The sequence below is a fragment of the Hydra vulgaris genome, chromosome 06 (assembly GCF_038396675.1).
Source record: "Hydra vulgaris chromosome 06, alternate assembly HydraT2T_AEP".
Classification (NCBI taxonomy): Eukaryota; Metazoa; Cnidaria; class Hydrozoa; order Anthoathecata; family Hydridae; genus Hydra; species Hydra vulgaris.
In genome coordinates, this window is record NC_088925.1 from 33,338,322 (window position 1) to 33,363,492 (window position 25,171).

General features: G+C 28.7%; 1 protein-coding gene across 1 annotated transcript in view; it reads left to right on the forward strand.

Annotated features, from left to right (window-relative positions):
- Window positions 1-19,924, forward strand: part of LOC100207973 (puromycin-sensitive aminopeptidase) — an 88,499-nt gene extending 68,575 nt beyond the window's left edge. The window contains exons 13-15 of the mRNA XM_065799900.1: window positions 13,700-13,799; window positions 18,598-18,645; window positions 19,764-19,924. Of these exons, the coding sequence (XP_065655972.1) occupies window positions 13,700-13,799; window positions 18,598-18,645; window positions 19,764-19,895 (280 nt within the window). The 3' untranslated portion in view covers window positions 19,896-19,924. The remainder of the gene's footprint in view (window positions 1-13,699; window positions 13,800-18,597; window positions 18,646-19,763) is intronic.
- Window positions 19,925-25,171: the final 5,247 nt, after the last annotated feature.

Consider the following 25,171-nt stretch of genomic DNA (forward strand, 5'->3'; position numbering starts at 1 on the left):
AGTCATTTTGTTATTTGAAAGAGGTTTAACAGTACATTTTGAACCATAATAAAATGCTTCAAACAATAAGCTTTTATTAACTATCAGCAAAAAAAGTTGAACTCCTTAATTAAATGCTTTAAACTGGATAAAAATAGAATTGTTTTGGTTGTAAGTAAATGATATTATTTTCAGTAGATAAGTGTTTTTCAATATCTTCAAGATTTTAATTATCAATTATTTTTCTTCTAATTCATCTTTTTTGATACTTACTTATGAAGATAAAGTTTTCTTATTTTTATGTTGAAGAGGGTTGACAACTTTTAGAGATAATTAGAAACACTGATGGAGGATTAATCAATCTCAATTTACCGCGATTAGGGTCATTTTAAAATATAATCTTAGTGGACAATTCTAATGTTTCCATATACATACAAAAATACATACATACATACATAAATGTTGCAGATATATAATAAAAACTAAGACTTATACCTTTGCATTTACGTTTAGGGAATAATTTTGGCATACAATATAGAAAAACAAAAATTAAAAAAAGCTGTTCTAAATTATAAAAAGACAGTAGGGAACCCGTTAATATATATTATGGATTCCCTACTTTTTTGTAACCATCAAAATAATTGTGGAAGCAAATTCAATTTAATCATTTTTTTAAAAATTACAAATGCACAGCATTAGTTATAAATATCTTTTTATTTTTATACCCATTTAAGTTTACATATATTGTCTAATTTATTTAGCCATCTGTGAAGTGGAGTGTAGTTACAATTATTATGGGTTTTTGTATGGCCTATCCATACCAAAAAATGATTTCTAAAATTGTAAAGAAAAATCATCTTTTTATAATCTTTATTTTTAATGTTGAAAAATTCTCTTCAGTGACTCTTTTGGCTTATGACATATTTTATGTTAATTGCATTTATGTTTATTGCATTGCGTGGAGTAAATAGGCGGAAACTTCATGTACCAGAAAAGGTAAGGTCTTTGCAGTATTAAATTATTAATTGTACCATCAGCATCATCACTTTCCACACAATGTTGCAAAGAAATTTCATTTGCATTGTACTTATAATCTTCAGTGTGCTGGCATAAGTTAAAAAAATGTTTGCAATTTTTGGCCTGCATAACCATTAAAAAAGTAGTGAATTTTTTTGGTGTTTGAAAAAAAAATTCTTTTTTAAACATGGCATTTCCTTTCATTATACAATAAACCAACATCATGTGCTAGATCATCAGATATTAAACATAAAAGTATTGGTTGACTTTCTGTAACACCCTGATTATGTTTTATATAAATAACTAAAAGATACTGTGTGCAATGCTGTTGGTTTCAGAGGTAACTCTGGATTTTGACTTTTGTGACAAATTTCAAGGTGCAAAATCTATGAAAACAGTAATTTCATTTGGAGTATGGATAACTTTAATTTATTAAAATATTTACCTCATGCTTTAGCAATAAAAGAATGAGATGCCATCAAGTCTTTTCATAAAAACTGCAAAGCTATTAATTTTAATAGTTTACAACATTTTTAATTCTATGGCAAAAAATTTATCTATGCATTCTTTCTTTTGATTCTATGAATCAAAAGAATGCACAGTCATTTTGACTGTGCATTCTTTTGATTCTCTGTCAAAAACAATGTTTTATAATAATTTTTCTCTGGTTTAATTGCATTAAGCACAAGTTTTAGACTTTGATGTATTGTGAAGATACATAAAGCATGAATTCCTTTTTGACCAACATAAACCCTTTTTATTTTTAAGTGAGCAATTTTGAAAAATCCCATTTTGGATTGAGGGTGTTAATTTGAATTCAACAAATAATTCCTTTAAATTGCAAAGTAATCACTTTGATACATCTTTTCTTTATTTTTTTTTTATTTAGTGTATATCATTTTTATGGCATTGAGCAATAACAGATGTATACAACATTTTTTTCTTTTTAGGTTTTTTGTGTCAATTATAAATAAGCATATAATACATAGATAGTATTTCAAACTTTTTTGCCGACCTGATGCTGACCTCTAACAGTTTGAGATCAGCAATTTATTGCCTACCTCATTTTCCTAATTCTGAAGGTTGTATATATATATATATATATATATATATATATATATATATATATATATATATATATATATATATATATATATATATATATATATATATATGTATATATATATATATATATAAATATATATATATATATTAGGGATATGACTTTTTTGCAACCTACTAGGCCTGTATCGTAATTCAATGAACTTTTATGTAAAAAGAACGAATAGATGTTTCATTTTGACATATTTTGAAAAAAGGTCACCCCAAAACCAAAAAATCGAATTTTCAATAGGTACACTTTTGTACAGTAAATGAATATTAAAGGCTGAAGATGTTGTAAGAGTCATACTCCTGTTGTTATTTTATTTATTTATGCAACATGTACTGTGATATAACAAAAAACATTATGTGATATATAATTATACAAGTATTACAAAATTAACAGTATCAAAGCGTCTAGTACAACAATATACATAACTGTCTGTGTCTATAGGCCTACTGTGTTTAGTACATGGGTCACATGATGCTCACGTCTCATAAAGAGTCTAGCACTTATTACTTAGAATGAATCGAAGTTGCAGTTTGTCTTTCTTTCTGCAGGAAGCATACAGGTCTTGCATCACCTTGATTGCACGTTCAGCTATCTGATTACTTCGTGGTATGTCGATGACGGATGGCTCTTTCTTCCAGTGATTTTTGAATGACTGCAATGCCTTTTTGTAAGGCTTCAATACATCAGATAAATTCTTGAAGTCATTGTCATTGTACTTTTGACTACTAAACCAATGTTCTGCCCACTCATATGAAATGAACCTGCAAACCTTCTCCAAATTCTTTCTCGCTTCAGGCATAAGAATGAACGCCAGAATGGCGAGAATGGCTCTTGAGTTCCATCTGGCATTGCTCATATTAGGAATGTTCTGAAAGTGAATCAGAGGGAAGTTTCTTTGTTCTTCATAGAACCTAAACACTCTTGTTAAATGGTACAAAAACTTCATATCGTCTCTCCACCCTGATTTATCAAGAATTTCTACAGTTCCATTAACAAACTTATCCTTCAGTTCATCATACTTATTCAACAGTTCAGACACAAATGGGTATTCAATGTTTGGAGATTTGGTATCACCCCCAAGTTCTTCGTCCATCACCAGACGGAGAATCCTGTCTAGTACGTGATGCTGACAACCAATAAATTGTGGTATTGTGACACCCTTTAATTTAAACATACGTTGCAACTTCACAACAACTCCATTTCTCTTCCCAGTATTGACGTTTGTTGTATCAGTAATGATTATCTTAATTGAATTCCACAAATTGTATTCATCAATAAGTTTGGCAATTTTTTCAGCAACAGTTTCAGCTTTGCCATCTTTTAAACGCAGTGCATCAAGTTTCACGTCAGTTCTTTCATTCTGAAGTACAACTACCTGATATTCCTTATCATCTATTCGTTTGCCGTCAAAGTGTAAGGACCACTGTTCCATTTTAAGTTGTTGTATCATTTCTTTTTTTAATTTACCTGCCTCTTTGAATATGGACTTGTAACTTGCTGATTGACTTGGAGTTGGAATATCAATACCTTGTTGTGATAATACATTGCATATTTTAGCAGCTTTCTTTGTGGAAACTCCACTTGATGTAACCATACTTACAGCAAATTTACTTTTGTAGTGCTTTCTAGTTTTTTTCTGAGTGTCCTCATCATCGTCTTTATCACCGTCGTCGTCTTCATCATCTTCACTCTTACTTTTGCAGTTTTCAGATTCAGTACCACTGTCTGTGGTAGACAGGACTTGTGATGTGGAAGGTATTGCTGTTCCAGACTGGACTTTCCTTCTCTTGGAAGGGTGAATGGTTTCTTTACTTGCCACTTGTCCTGTTGAGTACCCCACCTGTCCTTTACTTTCTTTTTGTAGGTGGTATAGACGTTTATCTTCCGAGGATAACCACTGGCCATTCACTTTCGTGATGTCAAATAATGCATTGAGAACATCATATTTTCCACGCTTGACACATTCATCATAGACCTTCAGCACCTTCATAAGCTTTGCTCTTATCACTTGATCAGACACACGTGGAAAATTCAGTTTATTGTCCCACAATTTTGTAATTTCCTTAGAAATTTGGTCTATTCGTTCTTTTCTTCCTTTAACATATGCTCCGAGAAACTGGTATCTTCCTACGATCTGCAATTGAAGTGGTATTCTGGATTTTTCATCGAGTGAATGTTCTTCTACAGCCACGCTTCCTCTTCTTCTGTGTGACTCTTGAAATCTCACCAAATTTTTAGTCCAAGTCTTCTTGTTCTTTGTTACTGTGGTATGACTTTTCTTGTGAGACATCATATAATATTGTTACGACTTTACGGATAGCTGAGCGTAAATATCCGTTTAATAAAGTCGTTTAATTAATAAAATACTTTAACTGTATAGTAATCCAATTATAGTTCGATAATCCAGTCAATGTTGATAACAGTTCGATAATCCAGTCCGTATCCTAACGATAATGCTACAACTATTTATACTTCGTACACTTACAGCGTCTTTAGTTCGCTACAGTAGTTCCTTATTAGCTCAGTTACACGCAGAGTACTTCATAGAACTATTCACATTATCAACACTGAGCTCTGACAGCAGCTCGCTTATATAATTATTTAGAGCTTCCAGAATGTTCTACTAAGTTCTATAATCTTCTACAGTCTGTTACAGTCGTCTATATCGCCGTGGTAACACAATGACGTCATCACATAACAATTCCAAGTATTTGCCGGCCCACGGCCGTTTTGTTGCCATGGTAACGTGTGGCGTTATATTTATAAATTCATAACAAAATAATGAAATAAATAGAATTAAGCTGAGAATTAAGCTTAAGATTAAAACATCGGTCAAAAATGAATGTATAAAAATGGTAAATCAAATTTTTATTTTGGGGGTGACCTTTTTTTGTTGCAGAAAGCTATTTGGGCCTTTTTTCATGATTTTAGGTAAAAGTTTATCGATTTATGATACAGGAAACATTTTATTTGAAAAAAAATTAAAAAGTCATATCCCTAATATATATATATCACAATATTTTCCTTTTTTTTTTTACGCAATTCTTCTATATTTTTTACATGATTCTAAAGAAAACTGGTGTCATTCAAACTTTTTACATAATTCTCCTATACTTTTCAGAGAGTTCTTATATATTTTTCACAGTTTCTCTATTTTTCATATAATTCTATATTTTTCACATAAATCTCTTCTTTTTTTTTTTGCAAAAAAGAAAAGAAAAGTTTAATTTAAATGATTTATCCAGATTTTTCCCCACATTTTTCATTAAACAAAGTAAAAGAAAAAGATTAGAAAAAATTTAATAAGAGCTTAAACATAAAGCCCTAGTGGTTGTGTACCCTACACTGCACTTATGGTTGATTAAGTTATTCAATATATGTATGCTTAAATCAATCTAAAAAAATTTAGTAAAATAAAATAATAAAAACACATACCTATTAATAATATTAATAAAAATAATAGCAAAGATTACAAACATTTTAGTTGAGCTAGTTTGCTACAGACACGTATACAGAATTGTTAACAATGTTTTTTTACAGACATGTATACAGAATTGTTAACAATGTTTATTTTTAAAAAATTTGGTTTTTGTTCTTCATTAAAATAAAGTTTTTAGTGCTGTAAATTTTAGTGCATTAGATTTTGTAAAAAGTAGCAAAAAAGCGCAGTGTCTAGGGTAAAAATTTTATGCAAGCTCTTCATGAATGCGTTAACAATGATTTAATATAAATTAAAACACAGGCTTTGAATTATTTGTTATAGAAGGATTTTTTTGGGTGTAAAGCTTCCATTATACCGGGCTCATCTTAATTAATGTTAATTAATGTTAATTGATTAATAATCAATGTTATACAATTTACATAACTGATGTAGAACTAAAAGTTTCAATTTTTTACATTGAAACAATGTAAGAAATTAAAGTTTTGTTTTAAATATAAAATAAATAATAAAAATTAATAAATTATTATTTGACATTTTTATGTCTTTGTACTTTAGAATAAATAAGTAATAATTCTCACCTTTAAGTACATAGCATAAAAAATAATAGTGCCACCTGCCAATTTGACTATTTAATCTGCCTTTTTTATGTTATAAGAATTTTAGCAGCTAAAATGCAGTTAAAGAGTTATGTTATAAGAGTTATGTTATAAGCAGTTACAAGAGTTTTAACAACTTGAAAAGTTTAATATCATAGAAATAAAAATTATTAGTTTAATCCTAAAACATAAATATTGATGCATAGTTTATAATTATAATAAACAACAAGAGTAATTTTAACAATGAAATAACGGGTGATGCGGAAGTTATCAGACAAATCCTAATTTCATTATTTGAGCATAATAATTAGTTTTTGTGGTTTTATGCATAGGCATAAACGTTCTATAAAATATAAACTTTATTATTTGAAACACAATTATTTAAAATGAGGTTAAATGCAGCTGAACGAGAATCTTTTCGAAAGCGACTAAAAATGTTTTTTGTAAATAAACCTAATATATTAAAAAAAAATCGTAAATCATTTTGAAAAGGAAGGATTTGCTCGAAGTACAATATATGATAACCTAAAAAGACTTGAAACTGTTCAATCGTTTTCTGTTAGAAAGCACCCTGGTCCTCCGACATCCTGGACTAGAGAAAAGAAAGCCGAATTAACGAGACTTGTCAACAATCGAAAAGGGGTCAGTCATAGAAAAATAGGTATTAAATTTGGTGTAAATCAATCGACAATTAGTCATCAGTTTAAAAAAATGAATATTAAATATAGAAAACGTGAAAAGACTCCAAAATACACTATAGAACAACAAATAAAGGCAAAGAAAAGAAGCAGGAAACTAGTTAACCAACTCTATAACACAAAATCGCTTCTAGTCATCAATGACGAAAAATACTTTTGTTTTGCAGGGGACAACATGCCCGGAAATTCTGGATACTACACAAACAACAAAAAGACATGCCCAGAAAGTGTTCGTTTTATAGGAAAAGAGAAATTTCCAAAAAAATTATTAATATGGGTAGCAATATCTGACCGTGGTATGTCCGAGCCATTGTTTCGCACTTCCAAGGCTGTAGCGATTAATTCATCAATCTATATTAATGAATGTTTAGAAAAATGACTTCTTCCATTTATTCACAAGTATCATGGAGACTTTAACTATTTATTTTGGCCAGATTTAGCAAGTTCTCATTATTCTAAAGATTCTCTAAATTGGATGGACCAATATGTCTATTACGTTGATAAAGAATCCAATCCCCCAAATGTGCCTCAAGCAAAACCAATTGAAAATTTTTGGGGACATTTGGCACAGAAGGTTTACGAGGGAGATTAGCAAGCTTCAACAGAGCAAGTTTTGATTGATCCCATTAAACTAAAACTACAAGAAATTGATTTAAACTTTTTACAGTCGCATATATTGGAGTTCGACTCCCACCACATCCTTGGAAGTACCGCGCTCAACTTAGTTTCTCCGCGCAGCGGCCTTGCTTGGCAAGGTTTGTGTTTCGGAGTTAAAGAGTTGAGAGAGGGTTGCACCACGAATAACAACTAAAAAATAAAAAACACAAAAAAATGAGTAGCCTCCTCGACTGTAGTGGCCCCCCTCGAGCCTTGGGAGGTGAATAATCTAAAAAAAAAGAAAAAAAAAATATGAAAGGCGTCAGAGCAAAATTGAGATCAATTGCAGATGATGGTGTTTTTTCATCTAAAAAATAATATATTTTTATTAAAAGATAAATGCTTTATTTAAAAAAAATATAATACTAGTTTGTTTTTTTATTTATAAATAAGTTATTGACGTTTTTATTTTGTCCAATAACTTCCGCATCACCTGTTATCAAAAGTTAAATTCTTATAACATTAAAATGTTAGATAGAATCTTATAAATTTCATGTGACAATACTGCAAACACATTCTCTTAATTAATTTTGTTATTTGAAAAGATAATATGTTATGCTGTATATATTTGTAAAATACTTAAATTACAAAACAGAATAAGGATAATCTCGGAAAACAATAACATATACATATAATAATATACATATTACATATTAATATTACATATAATATTACATTTCATATATTTATTTAATACATAACTTACAAAACAGAATGAATACACACTAAAGATCATCTCTGAAAACAATAACATACAAATGATAATATATTTGTAATATTACGTTTCATGCAAAGTTATTTATTTTTTTTCAATATAATGGAATACTTACATAAATACTTTATTTTTTAGAATGTCATATAAACAATCAAAGAATTTAATAAATAAAAAAAATAAAAATTGAACAAAGAAATTAGAAAAAAATAGATTTCATAGTGTTACTATAAAGCATAAAGACAATATTGACAATTTAAACAGTTTAAAAGAATTTCAAGAGTTTGTTTAGAAAGTTCTTAGTTTGAATTAAACCAAATCAAAGTAATTTGCTTAGAGCTGAGAGAATTGTTGCAAAAGAAATTTCATGTTCTAATTTATCAAAGCAATCTGTTGATTGTAAAAATAGGAAATCTTGTAGCAAATTATGATAAGTTTAAGAAAAGCATAAAAATCTGTTGACACTTCTTTTTCTCAATTGTTTTATATTACTGATTTGAAGGGTATGTTGCTCACAATTGAAGACAAAAAATTGTAAAATATGCTAATAGAAACACAAAGAAGTGCAGATTGTCCTAATAAAGTAGCTGACTCAACAAAAATTTATTCATCAAAGCGAATCAGAAAATTCTATAATAAAAACTTAAATGAATCATTTATAAAAGATACTTGTACTAATACTGATTCTGATACTGTGGTAATTGAGACTAGCAGCAATGAATGTTTCAACACACCAATACCTTAAACTAACTTCAGAAAGAGGAGATATTCTAAAACTTTATCAGTTGTGAAATTATCATCGGCTGCAAAGTTATCATCAAGAAAACATTGCTGCAGTGCACAATTTATTTGTTAAAGATGTTGGATTAGATATAGACACCTTATCACTTACCTTATCAGTCATTAATATACAAAGCAACTATAAGAGAAGCAAAAAACTTAAAAATGTGAAGATAAAAATTTGAAGAATGAAAATTTTTTAATGTTAATGGAAAATATTTTGATCATAATGAAACAAAATTTTAGGATGGAGAGATAATATAAAATTGCTCTACAATCTATGCAAAGCATATCTTTTTTATAAAGAAAATGGATATTATCCTGAAATTTATTTTCCTAATACATTACTCTTCATTGTACAAGAAAATTAGTAATCATTAAAACATTGTTTTAATGATTACTAATATTTTTGATTTTTATTTGTATGTTTTTTAAATATACATATATATATATATATATATATATATATATATATATATATATATATATATATATATATATATATATATATACATACATATATATATACATACATACATACATACATACATATATATATATATATATATATATATATATATATATATATATATATATATATATATATATATATATATATATATATATGTATATATATACAACCCGTAGATGTTGTCCGAAAGTTTTTTCCATATTTTGTTGACAAAAAGTAAAAATTAAAATGCAAGACCGGAATTATTTTTTTTATTAATTGATAGACTGCCTGCCCCAACCAAACCCTCAGTCGATGTAGCAACACTCCCTTGCGGGTCAGGCTAAAAGATAGTAGATGTAGCAGCACTCCCTTGTGGGTCAGGTTATTTGTCAGTCGATGTAGCAGCACTCCCTTGCAAGTCAGGCTATAAGATAGTCGATGTAGCAACACTCCGCGCATGATTTACAGTAAAAAAAAATAAAAATGAAAACATTTTATTAAAAAAATTAAAAATTAAAACATTTTATTAAAAGAAAATAAAAATAAAAACATTGTTTATATTGTTAAAAACATTCAGAATGTTTTTAAAACATTCTGGTCAATTAAATTTGTGTTTTTGTGGGTTTTTTTAAAAACGATTTATTTGTAATTAAATTAATGGTTTTTACTTTTGTCCAACACGCAAATGTTGGACGAAAGTCAAAAGTAATTAAAAGTGACGTATGTGTTGGCGTAAGAATCACTTTTTTCCTTCCGCTCTTCCCAAAGACAACTATAGATCTATATATATATATATATATATATATATATATATATATATATATATATATATATATATATATTTATATATATATATAGATCTATAGTTTGTTGGCTTTGGGAAGAGCGGAAGGAAAAAAGTGATTCTTACGCCAACATATACGTCACTTTTAATTACTTTTAACTTTCGTCCAACATTTCCGTGTTGGACGAAAGTAAAAACCATTAATTTAATTACAAATTAATCGTTTTTTAAAAAAACCACAAAAACGCAAATTTAATTGACCAGAATGTTTTAAAAACATTGTGAATGTTTTTAACAATATAAACAATGTTTTTATTTAATTTTTTTTAATAAAATGTTTTTATTTTTATTTTTTTTAATAAAATGTTTTTATTTTTATTTTTTTTACTGAAAATCATGCGCGGAGTGTTGCTACATCGACTATCTTATAGCCTGACTCGCAAGGGAGTGCTGCTACATCGACTGACAAATAGCCTGACTCGCAAGGGAGTGCTGCTACATCGACTGACAAATAGCCTGACTCGCAAGGGAGTGCTGCTACATCGACTGACAAATAGCCTGACCCGCAAGGGAGTGCTGCTACATCGACTGAGGGTTTGGTTAGGGCAGGCAGTCTATCATTATTAAAAAAAAAAAATTCCGGTCTTGCATTTTAATTTTTACTTTTTGTCAACAAAATATCGAAAAAACTTTCGGACAACATCTAAGGGTTGTATATATATATATATATATATATATATATATATATATATATATATATATATATATATATACATATATATATATATATATATATATATATATATATATATATATATATATATATATACAGTATTGGACAAAACATTTGCAACCAACATCGAACAATGCTAAAAAGTGTTCCTAATTTTAGATGTCTTAATAACGAAACAAACTATACTACCACAGCAAACAGTTCAGGAGTCTGGATTCATAGCATGCCATGACATGAGCAATCAGCTGACAGGTGACAGCACACAGGCAGAATTTTGTTGACAAGTGCCATTTTGTAGCGGACAAAACAAGTGCAATTTTTTTGGTTTGTTTCATTTTCTTAAGTCTGGTCCGTGTCAACGTCACGGAAGTTTTTAAATATTTAAAAGAAGTATCCAGAAGCATGCAGAACCTTCCAGAAGTTTCAAGAAGAAGCATCTGGAAGCATCCAGTAGCATCCAGAAATATCCAGAAACATTCAGAAGCATCCAGACACATCCAGAAGCTTCCAGAAGCATCGAAAAGAAGCATCTAAAATTGTCCAGAACAGGTTCACACAGGTTCATTTTACTATATAAGAGACATGTAAATCGATATGTAATTCATTCAGTATATGGAAGTCAATCAGTCAGTATTATCAAGACAGTTTATTAAGGTGAGTTTTATCAAAGTGTTTTATCGAAGAACATCAATGCAAGAAGTTAAAATACAACAAGTGTTTCATTACATCAATACAGTCCACATCCAACCAAGACGTTGTGTTCCACAGAGCATTATTGTATCATCACAAGGTTAATGTAACACAGTAAGCCTTGAGAAGCTTGATTATTTATTTTTATTATTTTTAAGACTTCAAGTGCAAAAATGGCTCCCGACAGTCTTGGATTGGAACTAAGAAAGAAAATTATTAGCGATTTCATAAGTGGAATGTCACAAAAAAGTATTTGTGATAAATATTGCGTGAAAAATGGACTGTCTATCTGGGAAGTTGGCAGCAGATAACAAAGGTGGAAGACCGCATTCCACCACTTCTAGAGAGGATTCTATGATCGTCAGATTCGTCATAAAAGATCCCTGGATATCATCAGTTAAGATACAAAAGCAATTAGAGCTGCCTGTATCGGACCGAACAATCATACCACGTGCTGTTGAAGCCGGATTAATTTCTCGACGCCCTGCAAAGAAACCGCTGATTTCACTAAAAACCCAGAAGAAAAGACTCCTGTTTGCTACATCTCATATTGAATGGAATGTGCAGAAATGGCGAACGGTCCCGTTCAGTGATGAATCGAAGTTCAACATCATTGGGAGCGATGGCATTTGCTGTGTACGTCGACCGGCCGGAAAACGCCTCGATTTACGTTACTGCCATAAAACCGTGAAGCATGGTTGAGGCAATGTAATGGTCTGGGGGTGTTTTTCTGCTAACAGTCTAGGTCCAATACATCGAAACGATGGAATAATGGACCGTTTCATGTATAAAAATATCCTGAAAGATGTTATATTACCTCATGCTGAATTGAATATGCCAATAAAATGGGTTTTTCAGCAAGACAACGATCCGAAACACACTGCAAAAGTAGTCAAGCAGTGGTTTCAAGACAACCACCTATCGGTGACGGATTGGCCGCCTCAATCTCCGAATCTCAACCCTATCGAGAGCCTTTTGGAGATCGTCAACCGCAGAATTCATTGTGAAGGTGTTCTTAATAAGGATCAACTGTTTGAACAAATCAAAAAGGCCTGGGCAGCGATTCCACAAAGTTTCATTGATCACCTGATTGAATCTATGCCTCAAAGATGCAAGGCTGTGATCTATAACAAAGGATTTGCCACGAAATATTGATAGCGAAATACAGCTTGGTCAACATTTTGTTGAGTTGCACTTGTTTTGTCCAGAAGGAAATCAACTTTTTTTAATACTTTTGATTAATTTATTAATTTTCGTGTACAAATAATAAACTTTGTAATGAATAAAACTTGAAGAACTTTGTCTCTTAACAGTTACATAGTTATTTCTCTAAATTGAAAAAATGCAGCACTTTTATATAAAGAAACTAAATTAGCATTATTTGGTTGCACTCGTTTTGTCCGATACTGTATATATATATATATATATATATATATATATATATATATATATATATATATATATATATATATATATATATATATATATATATATATATAAATATATATATATATATATATATATATATATATATATATATATATATATATATATATATATATATATATATATATGAATAAAGAAGATATCTTTATATTGTTATGTATAATATTGTATAATTAAAAGAGTGTTTAATAAATAAACTAGAGCTATATCGTATATATGTTACTGTTACCTACACTACCAGGAATTAGCTAAATGATAATGTTTCTAATATATATATATATATATATATATATATATATATATATATATATATATATATATATATATATATATATATATATATATATATATATGAGTATATGTAAAAGTTTATTTAATTTATGTTTTTAACATACTTTACTTAAATACTGTTTAAATTGATTTTTTTAAATGTTTATGAGTTTTTCGAATTTATGTTTCAGGGGGATTTAAAAAGACAATATCCTTACTTTTATTTTCATTTATATATTTTTTATTTTAATAATATTAAAAATATTTTGTTCTTTTCATTTATGTAGTTTTTATTGTAATAATATTAAAAATATTTTGCTCTTGTAGTTTGATTGGTCGTAAATTAACATGGGAATTTACAAAGAAGAACTGGAGTGAGTTTACACGAAGATATGATGGTGGTTTTATATTATCAAGGCTTGTTAGTGTAAGTAATTTAAAAAAAAAATACTTATAACTAATAGATTATAACCTTTTAAATAGAGTGGTTCTTAAAGCAACATTTTTAAAAATTTCTTTTCATAATTAATGTTTTTTATGTTTCCAGATTTTATGTTTCCACCTTTATTTTCTTCTAAAATTTTCTAGAAAGTTAAGAAAATGTTGATGAAACACTCTCTCAACATTTTTAATAAATAATAAAATGTTTTGGTGGAAGTTAGAATTGTATTTATCATCTTAACTATTTATTACCAAATTTAGACCAAATAAGTATTAGCAAAAATAGTATAGACTTATTTGACACGTCAAATGAGTTTTTTGACATATGCTGAAATAAGTTTGTCAAAACATTGTGGAGAACAAAGAAAGCTAAAGCTATTATAGAAAAATTCTAATTAAAAGTAAATAAAAACTTATAAGCTTATTTTATATCACAATTTTTAGAAATAAAAACTTAAGTCAATAAGACATGTTTATTTTATCAACAAATTGTGTAAGAACATGGGTCATAAAAGTGATGTTAAAAAGATGAAGATTGCATTTAGGGTAATTCCATGTAATCGTGGGACAAAAAGTTGAAATTTTTCAGTCACCCTCTTTCAAATTTTTTTCAAAATCACCTCTCTGATTTCTTTCAAATTTCAACCAGTGGTACCTATCAATGTAACATGATAAAATGTAAAATTTGAGCTCCTAAATCCAAACGGTTCAAAAGTTATGACATTTTAAAATTCACCCTAAAACGCCTTAATGTGCTAAATGTGATAAAAGGTATTCATAGTAATCATAACTTTTAGTTTTGTGAAAGTGATGTGAATATTCTTGGCCAAATATTTTTTTAGCTATATTAACCTTACTTTAAGCTGACTTCTGAAAGTGCACTATTAAATGCCATACAACTTTAAACTTTAAATGTTTTTATTAACATTTTTAAACATTAAAAGAGTTCTTTTTCTTTTTTTTAGGCAGTCTTTGTGAAATCAACTTGTATACAAATATTATTTTAGCTATATTAACCTTATACCTATATTAACCTTATAGTTCCTATGCAGTAGAGGCCCCAAAAAATCCCAAAATCTTGGTCTATCAGAAAAGCAGCAAAAGAGTTTTCAGTTTCCAAACACAAAGTTTTTACACAAGCAAAAAGGCATCACAGCATACCCTGATGTGGTTAAATGGCATCGAATCAGCAAAGATCTTATCAAACTTGTAAAGCTTTTTTACTGTGACAATGAGTATTCAAGGCAAATGCTAAGAAAAAAAGACTGTAAATAATTGGGGAAAAAATACATATCAAAAAAATTGATTTTGTGTAACTTAAAGGAGCTCTATGTGGCATTTAGGATAAAGAACCCAGACCATAAAATAGGATTTTCTAAATTTTGCAGTCTTCTGCCTAAATGCTGCATTCTTGCTGATCCAAAAAGTACACATTCTGTTTGTGTGTGTACACCAAAATGTTAAATTAATGTTGAGTGCTGTAGGCCTTGAAACATCTTACCATGAAATCATTGAAAAGATTGTTTGTAGCAGAAAATCGAAAGATCTGGCATACAAGCTGCCCAAAATTATTTCCAGCAGTATCTCATACAAAATGATGATCCAAAAAGAGCAATATGACAATGATGAAAATGAACAGTCAGTGGATTTCAAACAGTGGACAACTACAGATAGAACTGAACTATTAACAATAAAACTTCCATTAAATGAATTCATAGAGCATATGTGTAAAAAACTTGATAAAATTATTTCTCATTCATTTATAGCAAAATCACAATCTAGCCATCTCAAAGAAACAATTAGTATTGATGAGGCTATTGTACTGGCAGATTTTGCAGAGAATTAAACTTTTGTAGTACAAGACGATATACATAATTACCAATGTAGCGAGAGTCAATTTACTATTCATCCAGATGTCATCTACTACAAGAAAGTGAAATTGGAAATATCTTCTTTTTGTGTAATTTCAGATGATTTGAATCATGGTGTTGGATTTATCAAAGAATTATGCACGAATCCATTAATCATATTAAAACTCATCTTTGTCCCACAATTACAAAAATTCATAATTTTTCTGGTGGCTGTGCAGGGCAGTATAAAAACTGCAAAAGTTTTTATAATTTATGGCACCATGCTCAAGATTTTTCTGTTTGTTGCATTTAGAATTTCTTTGCAACAAGCAAATCTCCATGCGGTGGAATAGGTGGTATTATTAAAAGGCTTGCTGCAACTGTTAGCTTGCAGAGTCCAACCACAGATCAAATACTGTTTTCTCAAATAATGTTTGAATACTGTCAAAAGTCAATCAGTAGGATTATGTTTGTGTATGTCACTGCTGAAGAAATAGATCTAGTAAGAAACAAACTTACTGATAGACTTTTAATAGCAAACACTATTCCTGGGACAAGAAGTTTCCACTAATTTATACCTTCTGCTCATTCAATTATAAAAATGAAAAGGGTATCAGATGATAATGATTTTGCTCTAATATCTGAATTACTCAATAAACAAAAATATAAAACTATTAAAGTTGACTATGTTATGATGTCACAATACCTATTTTGAAAATACAATGAATTTTACTGGCTTGGTATGGTTGCTAAAGTTGATAAAGAGAATGATGATTTTATGGTAAAGTTTATGCATCCATATTATCCAAGTTGGTCGTACTACTGGCCAAAGTGGGATGATAATGACTGGATCCCAAGAATGAATGTAATTTCTTTTGTTAAAACACAGTCAACATCTTCTGGGTGTCAGTACCACATTTCAAAAGAAGATGAAACTCTATTTAAACAGCTTTTATCTTGTCAGTGAAAGTTTATCAATATTTTACTTTCATTATTTAAATGATATCAACTTCAATTTTAGTAATATTGGATTATTCCTTTTTATTTTTATTTTTGAGTTTTTTTTCTTCAATAAAGCAGGTTTTTTACTACTGTTGCCATATCTGAGGTGGATCTTCTAACGATGCCCTTTCTCTCTTAGACAAGGTGCAAAAATGCATGGTAAACATAGTTGGACCTGCTCTTGCAGCCAACCTCCAACCATTATCACATCGTCGTAATGTTGCTTCTCTTTCTCTTTTCTACAAATTCTATAATGGGCTAGCGTCTCTTGTGCCATATACTAAAATTCATTCTTGTGTTACTTGTCATTCAATTAAGTCTCATCCTTTTTCTGTGACTGTTTCTAAATGCTCCAAAAACTCTTATTCGTCTAGTTTTTTTCCTCGAACATCAGTTCTTTGGAATTCGCTTCCTTTATCTTGCTTTTCTGATTCATACATTTTGCAATCCTTTAAGTTGTCCGTCAATCGCTATCTTGCTCTACAATCTTCATCTTTTCTCTTCCAGTAATTTCCAACTTTAATTAGTGGTTGCTCGCAGCCTTGTTGGAAGCAAAAATGTTTTTAAAAAAAAAAAAATGTTTTTTAAAAATAATTGCATTTTAGTTTCTCATTTTTTAACATTACATTTAAGCATGCAACCTAAATTTTGAACATGCAACCAATATTTTGAAACAATACTTAATTATTAGACATTAAGTAGTAATGTTAAGTTAAATTATTAGACATTAATAAATAACGAAGTTATATTTTCAATGTGATGTATTGCAAAATTATATTTCCATGTGTACTTTTGAAAATATTGATTTTAAATATGCAAGTTATGCAAAGCAATATAATTTTTTTATTTTCTTTTAAAGACCTTAACTTTTTTAAGACCTCTTATTTCACATTTAGAGTAAGGCAACTCCAGAAATAAGTGAAATGTAAACCATGGTTACATAACAAAAAATTTGACTGTTGATGTTTAAAAATTAAAAAATTGTTCTCAAATATTAGGAAATTGGGTTATTTTCTCTCATCTTTGTATTCGACACCTTTAAAAACGGTCAGTTACCAATTTTCAGTCATATTCCATAATGGAGAATGGAGGCCAAAAAAAGGTTGTTTTTTTTTTGTTTAAATTTCAAAATGATATATCTTTATTATGCTTTAAGAAACCATCTTTTTTATAAACAGCCTAAGATCTAATACTTCATTTCAAAAATAAGTTGAATCCATAAGACTTGGGTAACTCCAGGAGTTGATGAAAGCACAACCTATGGTAACAAAACAAAAAATTTGACTGACCATTTTATAATCAAAAAATTTTAATTTCATTATTTTCTCTAGATTTTTTAATTCAGCACCCTCACAAAAGGTCAGGTACCAATTTTTAGCCACATTCTTCCACTAGATCTTAAATTATTCATTAAAAAGTACTACTACAAAATCCATAATGGCTGATTTGGTAAAAAAAAAACATGTAAAAACAATATATTTACTGATATTTTTGAATACTTTGATATTGATATTGATGATTTTACTGAACGATATATTTACAGACTTTAACTTCAAGTCAGAGATTATAATCACATAGTCACAGTATTATAATGATGTTTAATAATCAACTAAAGTTGAGAATGAAAGAATTTAAACAAGATCCAGCAATTTGTAAAAGATATTTTTACTTTTACAAAATGCTAAGTATTAATTTAATATTGATTAAAAATTGGATATTTACTTTAAAATTTTAAGTTTACACCTAGCACTTATTGTTATGAGGCCTTGCAGTTGGTAAAACAAGATAATCACTTTTATAGGTTCTGCAAAATATAGTTTCACATATTATGGATTTTTTTAAGACACCCTTGTATCTGTAATATTATATTATTTTTATACTTTATTACTTTAGTATATTTTTTTAGTAATGTTTTAAAAAAACACTTTTTAGTGCACCACAAAAAATTTTGCTACTGACGAAGAGTTTGAAAATGTAAAGGTATTCTCATTTGTTTAAAAGAAGAAGTTTGAATTTGTTTTTCATGTTGTTTTTTTTTGTTTTGTTGAAATGTTTTGTTTTTTTATTTAAAAACCAAGATATTAGGGGAGTTATAGGTTTTATAAGTAGGAATTTTTATAATCATTAAAAACAACTTTTTTTAACGAATTGATTATAAAAATGTCATCTATGAAAACTATGAGATTCTTAAAAGTCTATTACTTTCTGTTATTTACGTATCGTTTCATTAAAAGTAACAGATCTTAGCATTTCAATATTTCTTTAAGCTTCCTGGAAGGAAATGTCAAAAAATAATCAAATATAATCAATCTTTTTTTTTTAAGATCTTATGTTTTGATAACTAACACATACAAAAGATAATGATTAACATACACAAGAATGTGTAACAAAATTATTGGGTATGTAATAATAATTTTCATATCCTTTACGTTAATAGATACATTGGAAGTTGTTTACTTCAAATATTTTTCATTATTATTATTTTTTTTTTTTTGTGGTTTTATTATTCAGATGATTGATTTTTTTTTTCTTATGTTGTTTTAAATTAATTTTGTTAATAGATACATTGGAAGTTGTTTACTTCAAATATTTTTCATTATTATTATTTTTTTTTTTGTGGTTTTATTATTCAGATGATTGATTTTTTTTTTTCTTATGTTGTTTTAAATTAATTTTGTTATTTAATACATTTATTTAATCATGGAACCATAATATCTGAAAGTTTGAAATAAAAAGCTTTTATGGTGTAAGAGAAATCATACACATGGAAATATCTGGTCAATTTTAAATTGACCAGATATTTCAATACCCACCCGATAATAACTAAAACAAAACATATGGTCATTAATTAAAAAAAAGCCAAAAAAATATCACAAATAAAACGCAATATGCAGTTTATTTGAAGTAAATAAACATCTTCTAATGTATATTTCAATGTGAACGAAACGGATTTAGCCCCCCAGATTTAGAGAAATCTTAATTTAAAGTTGACCAAGTTTTTCCGTGTCTTCCCGATATTGTTTTATTTTTTTTGATTATAATTGATAATGTTGTATTTTTGTTTTATGTTATAACATTTTTCTATTGAATTTTTTCAGCATTTTTTTGATGAACATCAAGTCGCATCTGCTGAACGCGTCATTAAGCAGAGTCTGGAAAACATCCAAATCAACTGCAAGTGGCTGGATAGAGAAAAAGACAACATTGTCAACTGGCTTTTATCTTTATAAATGTAACAAAATGAATTTTACTTTTGCAATATTTTTTTAATGATATTTTTCTACCCAATTATTTCTTACACTACTCATATTTCTTGCTAACAATTATTTCTTACACTACTCATATTTCTTGCTAACTGTTATTTAAAAAGTTAGAATCAGCACAAAAGTATGATAAATCAACCAGGTGTGGAGTGTAAACCAACCAGGGGTGTGGAGTCGTAAAAAAAAGTACCAACTCCGACTCCTATTGTTGAAATTTTTAAAGTATAACTCCGAAACAAAAATTTTGAAAAATTATTTGAGTTCTTTAAAAAATATTACGCGGTAATTAAAATTTTTTATTTTTTAGCCAAATGTATAAAAAATTCATTGAAGGTTAAATATTTTGTACATGCACGTGCGATACCGAGAAGTTTTACTATTGGAGTTGGGGTCGCGATTTTGTTTAAAGAACTCCTACTCCGCTAAAAATGTCGCAACTCCGATTCCACGACTCCGACTCCACAACTCTGTAATCAAAAATCAAATGTTTAAAAACATATATTTTTAAATCTCTCAATAACAAATCCAGTGTCATACACATTTATTTCCTCCTTAAACTTATTTCCGTGGCACAAATTTTGTTATCTAAGAACGCAAAATATTGCTGCTCACGCATAAAATTGTTTAAGAGCATGGAAATATTCAAATTAAATATTCTGAACAAAGTTGTAGCTTCAGGAATATTTACAAATTGCAAAAGTACTAATATGAAGTAAACACCTCTCAAGTTCATTAAGAAAAATATTGATAATAATAATTATAAAACAAGTAGGAATAAAATAATTATAAAAAGTAAATATACTTTAATAATAAAATAATGATGTCAATAATAAAAGAATCTATAATAGTTATAATAAAAGTAGGAATAAAATAATTATAAAAAGTAGATATACTATAATAAATAACAAAAACAATAATAGAAATTGCAAGATTATTTAGATAAAAGTAATAATAATAGTGAAGAGAATACTAATAAAATTATTTTAGTTTAAGAAAAGTTAAAATAATAAATTTAGTAAAAGATATATTCTAATATATATCATTAAGAGTTAATAGGCAACAAGTTAACAGAACTATAACACAACAGTTAAGCGAATAAATATTGTATCAACAGTTATGAAAAAAATATGAGATAAATTGCTCATAATAAGTTGTAGAAAGATATAAAATTTGTAAATGGTATTTCTCTAAAAAATAGCGGTTATTTATCTTCCGAGAAGTACGTACTCAGATATGGAGGGAGAGAGTTACCTAAAAACGTACAAATGCGTACGAGATGTACGCAAAAAAGGAGAGGGTTGTTGCAACCATAATATGCGTACAATGTGGGAAAGAGTCCCAAATCGGCAGTTTTACTGTGTATGCACTTCATTAAATATAATTTTGGTTCTTAAAAAGTAGACAATTAGTTAAAATATGTCACAATTTATGGGCTTCAGGCAAAAATTAGAATGTGTCAGATGTCGAATTAGTATGATAGAAATAAAATAAATTTTAGAGCTTTATTTTGGAAATAAGTTAGCCTTTAAAAAAACAAGCTGCTTAGATTGTCTCCAAACTTGACTAGCATATATAAGATAAGAGTGAAAAATAACTTCGTATAATAAACAAAGTTTTGTTCATTTTTGGCAGTTTTTAGCTAAATGCCGTTGGATCTGTGTAATTTCATTGCTAATTCTTGAAGATGCAATACAAAAGGTAAATTAGTGTCTACGAAGATTCGAAGATATTCAATAGAGTAAACTAGATTTATTTCATGTTAAACATGATTTATTTCACTTAATCTAAAATTTAGTTCCGTATTTATTTTTGCTTGAAAAAATTTTAGTATATAACTTCAGTTACTTTAACGTTAATAGATAATTTATTGGAACGGAGTCATTGAACAATATTGATTAGAATGTGATTTTTATATTTTAATTTTTTATTAAGTCTTTTAAAGGGTTTTTTAATTAATTTTTTTTAATTATATAAGTTGGTGTCTTCCGCAAAGTGATAAGAAGTAGAAAATTTAAGCGAAACATTTAAACCATGGATAAAACTAGGAAAAATAGATGGCCTTAAACCAAGCTTTGTAGAGCACCATTAAAAGATTTGGCTAGTTCCGATACCATTAATTTAAACAAATTGTGTTTAATTACAAAATTAATTACGAAAAAAAAACAGAGATTACCCTTAATACAGTTGTGTTTTCTGAGGTGTTGTTTTTGAGGTTTATGTGATCAACTGTATCAAATGCTTTTCTTATGCCAATAAATACCCCACACGCAAAGTGTTTGTTGTTGAGGGTTTGTCTAACTTTCTCTGTTATTTCAATTAATTAATGGTTAGAGTTCTGACTGGAGGTCTGTAGTTCGAAGCCGGCTCTGGCCATATATGCAACATTTGTAACGAATGAGGCGAACATTTGTACCGTCAAAGGGGGTGGCCAAAAAACTTGCACCTTAACACTTTAGTACTGTTATATTTAATATGAATTGTAGTAAGTTAGTAAAAACATTTTTAAACTATTAAATAGAAGATTCTCTATCCATCAATACCACTTTTTTAAATATTTAAAAATAATATATTTATTTTTGGTTATTTTAAAAATTTGGCCAAAGTTACCCAGGGGTTGGGGTTACTTTGACCACTTGTTGTTTTCTCATATAAATTGCATTGTAAAAATATTCTAGTACAAAGATACCCCACCCATTGAGTAACTATGGCCCAAAGGAAAGTAATAGACAAATTTAAAAATTCAAAATCTTATTTATTTATAAAACATTAGAAGCAAAACACGACATTGAACTTAATTGAAAAAATTGGTTACACATGTAAAACTGAAACCTTTCAAGTAAATTCTAAACTAAAAGATTTTAGTTGCAAGCTAAAACACTTAAAAAGGGAAAAAAAAAATCCAGTTCAGGAACTTTAAAATGTCCTCTTTTGTTCAATAGTTTTGGAGGCTCAATTTTTGAAATGACATCCTTCCAACTGTAAACAAACTTGTCTTTCTTCTGGGGCCAAATCCAGCACTTGCTTTTCTTCTCCATGCAATCAATTGTTGGCATTTACTTCTTCATTTACATCAGGCATCTTGTCAATGAGTCCTGCATAGTAGTTTTTGTCATACAACACCACTACAAAATCGTCTTCCTTCAAACACTTCTTTTCGTCCAAGCTCGTTGTAGGAAAATCCTGTCGTTCAAGTCCAGTATTATCTTCACTTTCTGAAAAGTTCAAATTATCTGACATGTCGTGGAGTAACATAATTGAGTCATCATCACTAATGCTATCCGGACTGTCATTTTCTTCAAATTATCTGACATGTCGTGGAGTGACATAATTGATTCATTATCACTAATGCTATCAGGACTGTCAATTTCTTCTTCGCAGATAATCTTTCTCGGTTTTTTACTTTTGCCTCCATTGCTCGTTGAAGGGACGTTTTCCTCGAGTAACAAATCTTCATAGCAAATGCTTTTGCCAGGTAGTGCATTCAATTTCTTTCGCTTCCTTTTCTCTTTTGTGTTACTTTTACACTTATCTCTTTTCTTAGAAATGTGTTCAATAAAGGTTTCACTGACAATGCTGGAGTTCACTTCTTTCTGTGGAAGTCTTTTAACAACATTTTCTTTGCAGAGTGGATAAATACCAGTTTTTCTAAATCCCGAAACAATATTGTTTCCTTTTTCTGCATAAAGTCCATCAATCAGCTCTTTTAGCAGTCTAGGGAATATATCTTTTGGAATATTTGCCAGATTTCTTCCATGTTCTGATTCTTTCCAAGTGGCCAAAGTTACCCCACTTAGGCTGGAATAGGTTATGCCATAACATTCTTAGCAATAAACAAAAAAAATTGATTACAAATTATTGTAATAATTTAGATAATGTCTAACTACTATATATATAAGTAATTAGAGTACTTACTTGCTTTGTAAATTCGTATTTAGTTAGGTGTACATGGAAAAGTTTGGAAGGTAAATATTGATGTAACCATAACAACAAAACTTTTACTGCCAGTAGTGCCAACCTAAAAAAAGCTGAAAAATTAAATACCCACAGGTTTTGCAAAATTGATGTAATTTTAATTAAAAACTGTCACTACATAAACTAAAAAAAAAATCCTTCATCTCTAAACATTTTTATATAACCTCTACATCTCTAAATCTCTTGTTATTTCATGCTACAAGTGCATCAAACAAAAGAAAACAAATTACTTTAAAAATTTAAAATAAGTTTTATCTAATACAAAAGTTACCAGGGCTAGTTGACAGCAGTGTTAAGTGTTGATAGCAGTGTTGAGGTGGCGAATTGCATTTATTTTCAGAGACTTAGATGAGAAAGTGTCAAAAAAATAAAAGAAAAAATCCCTTCTAAATGACCATTTCATTTTTCATTGAAGTATTGCAAGGTATTGCGTAGGAGATATTGTGATTTAAGTGCTTTTTGGACAAGAACATAACTTTTGGAACATCGCTTCCTTTTTAATTCTCAATAGAAAATAGAATCGTTTGAAAAAAAATTATTTTATAGAATCCCGTCACAATTGGTTAATATTTACATTTACAGTCAGTTTTTTTCAATAGTTGCCATTTTTCAAAATATACATAGTTTTTTTTTTCTCAGGATCTATAGAGTGTTTATTGAAAAAAAGGCGTTTTGAGTAAGTTAGTAAAATCTTCCTGGGGCTGGTTGACTCGTAGTTTTTTTTTTAAATAAGTTATTAAAGTGCTCTATAAAGACCTATCGGTCTTATTTCATAGCACGCGGAGAAGAATTTAACAAGAAAGTTTAAGCCTTCTTCCTTATTTGTATCTTCGTTTATTGGGTGAGAGCTGGCATCAAAACACAAACCTCTTGGTTCTGAGTCAGAAATCTAACCTCTGCTTACAACCTCTGCGCCACGGCTGCTTACAAGCTCTGCACCTGCTTAAACTAAAATTTAATATTACTTTATTAAGTATACTTATTAAGTATCACTTAATAAGTATACTTAATAAAGTTTGAATCACTTACCTCCCCTAGGTGGAATTGAACATGGATACCATATATTGAATTTCAAATATTTTTATAAAAACAACAATATTGATCAAAAACCAAAAATGAAATAAAAATTATTATATAATAAAGGAAATTATGAAGAACTTTCAAAATGTTTTACAAGCTTTGATTGGGAAAATGAGTTTAAAGATTTAAATGCTAGTCAAGCTTATAAAAAATGGCTAAGCATATATCATACTGGATGTGGTAAATTTATT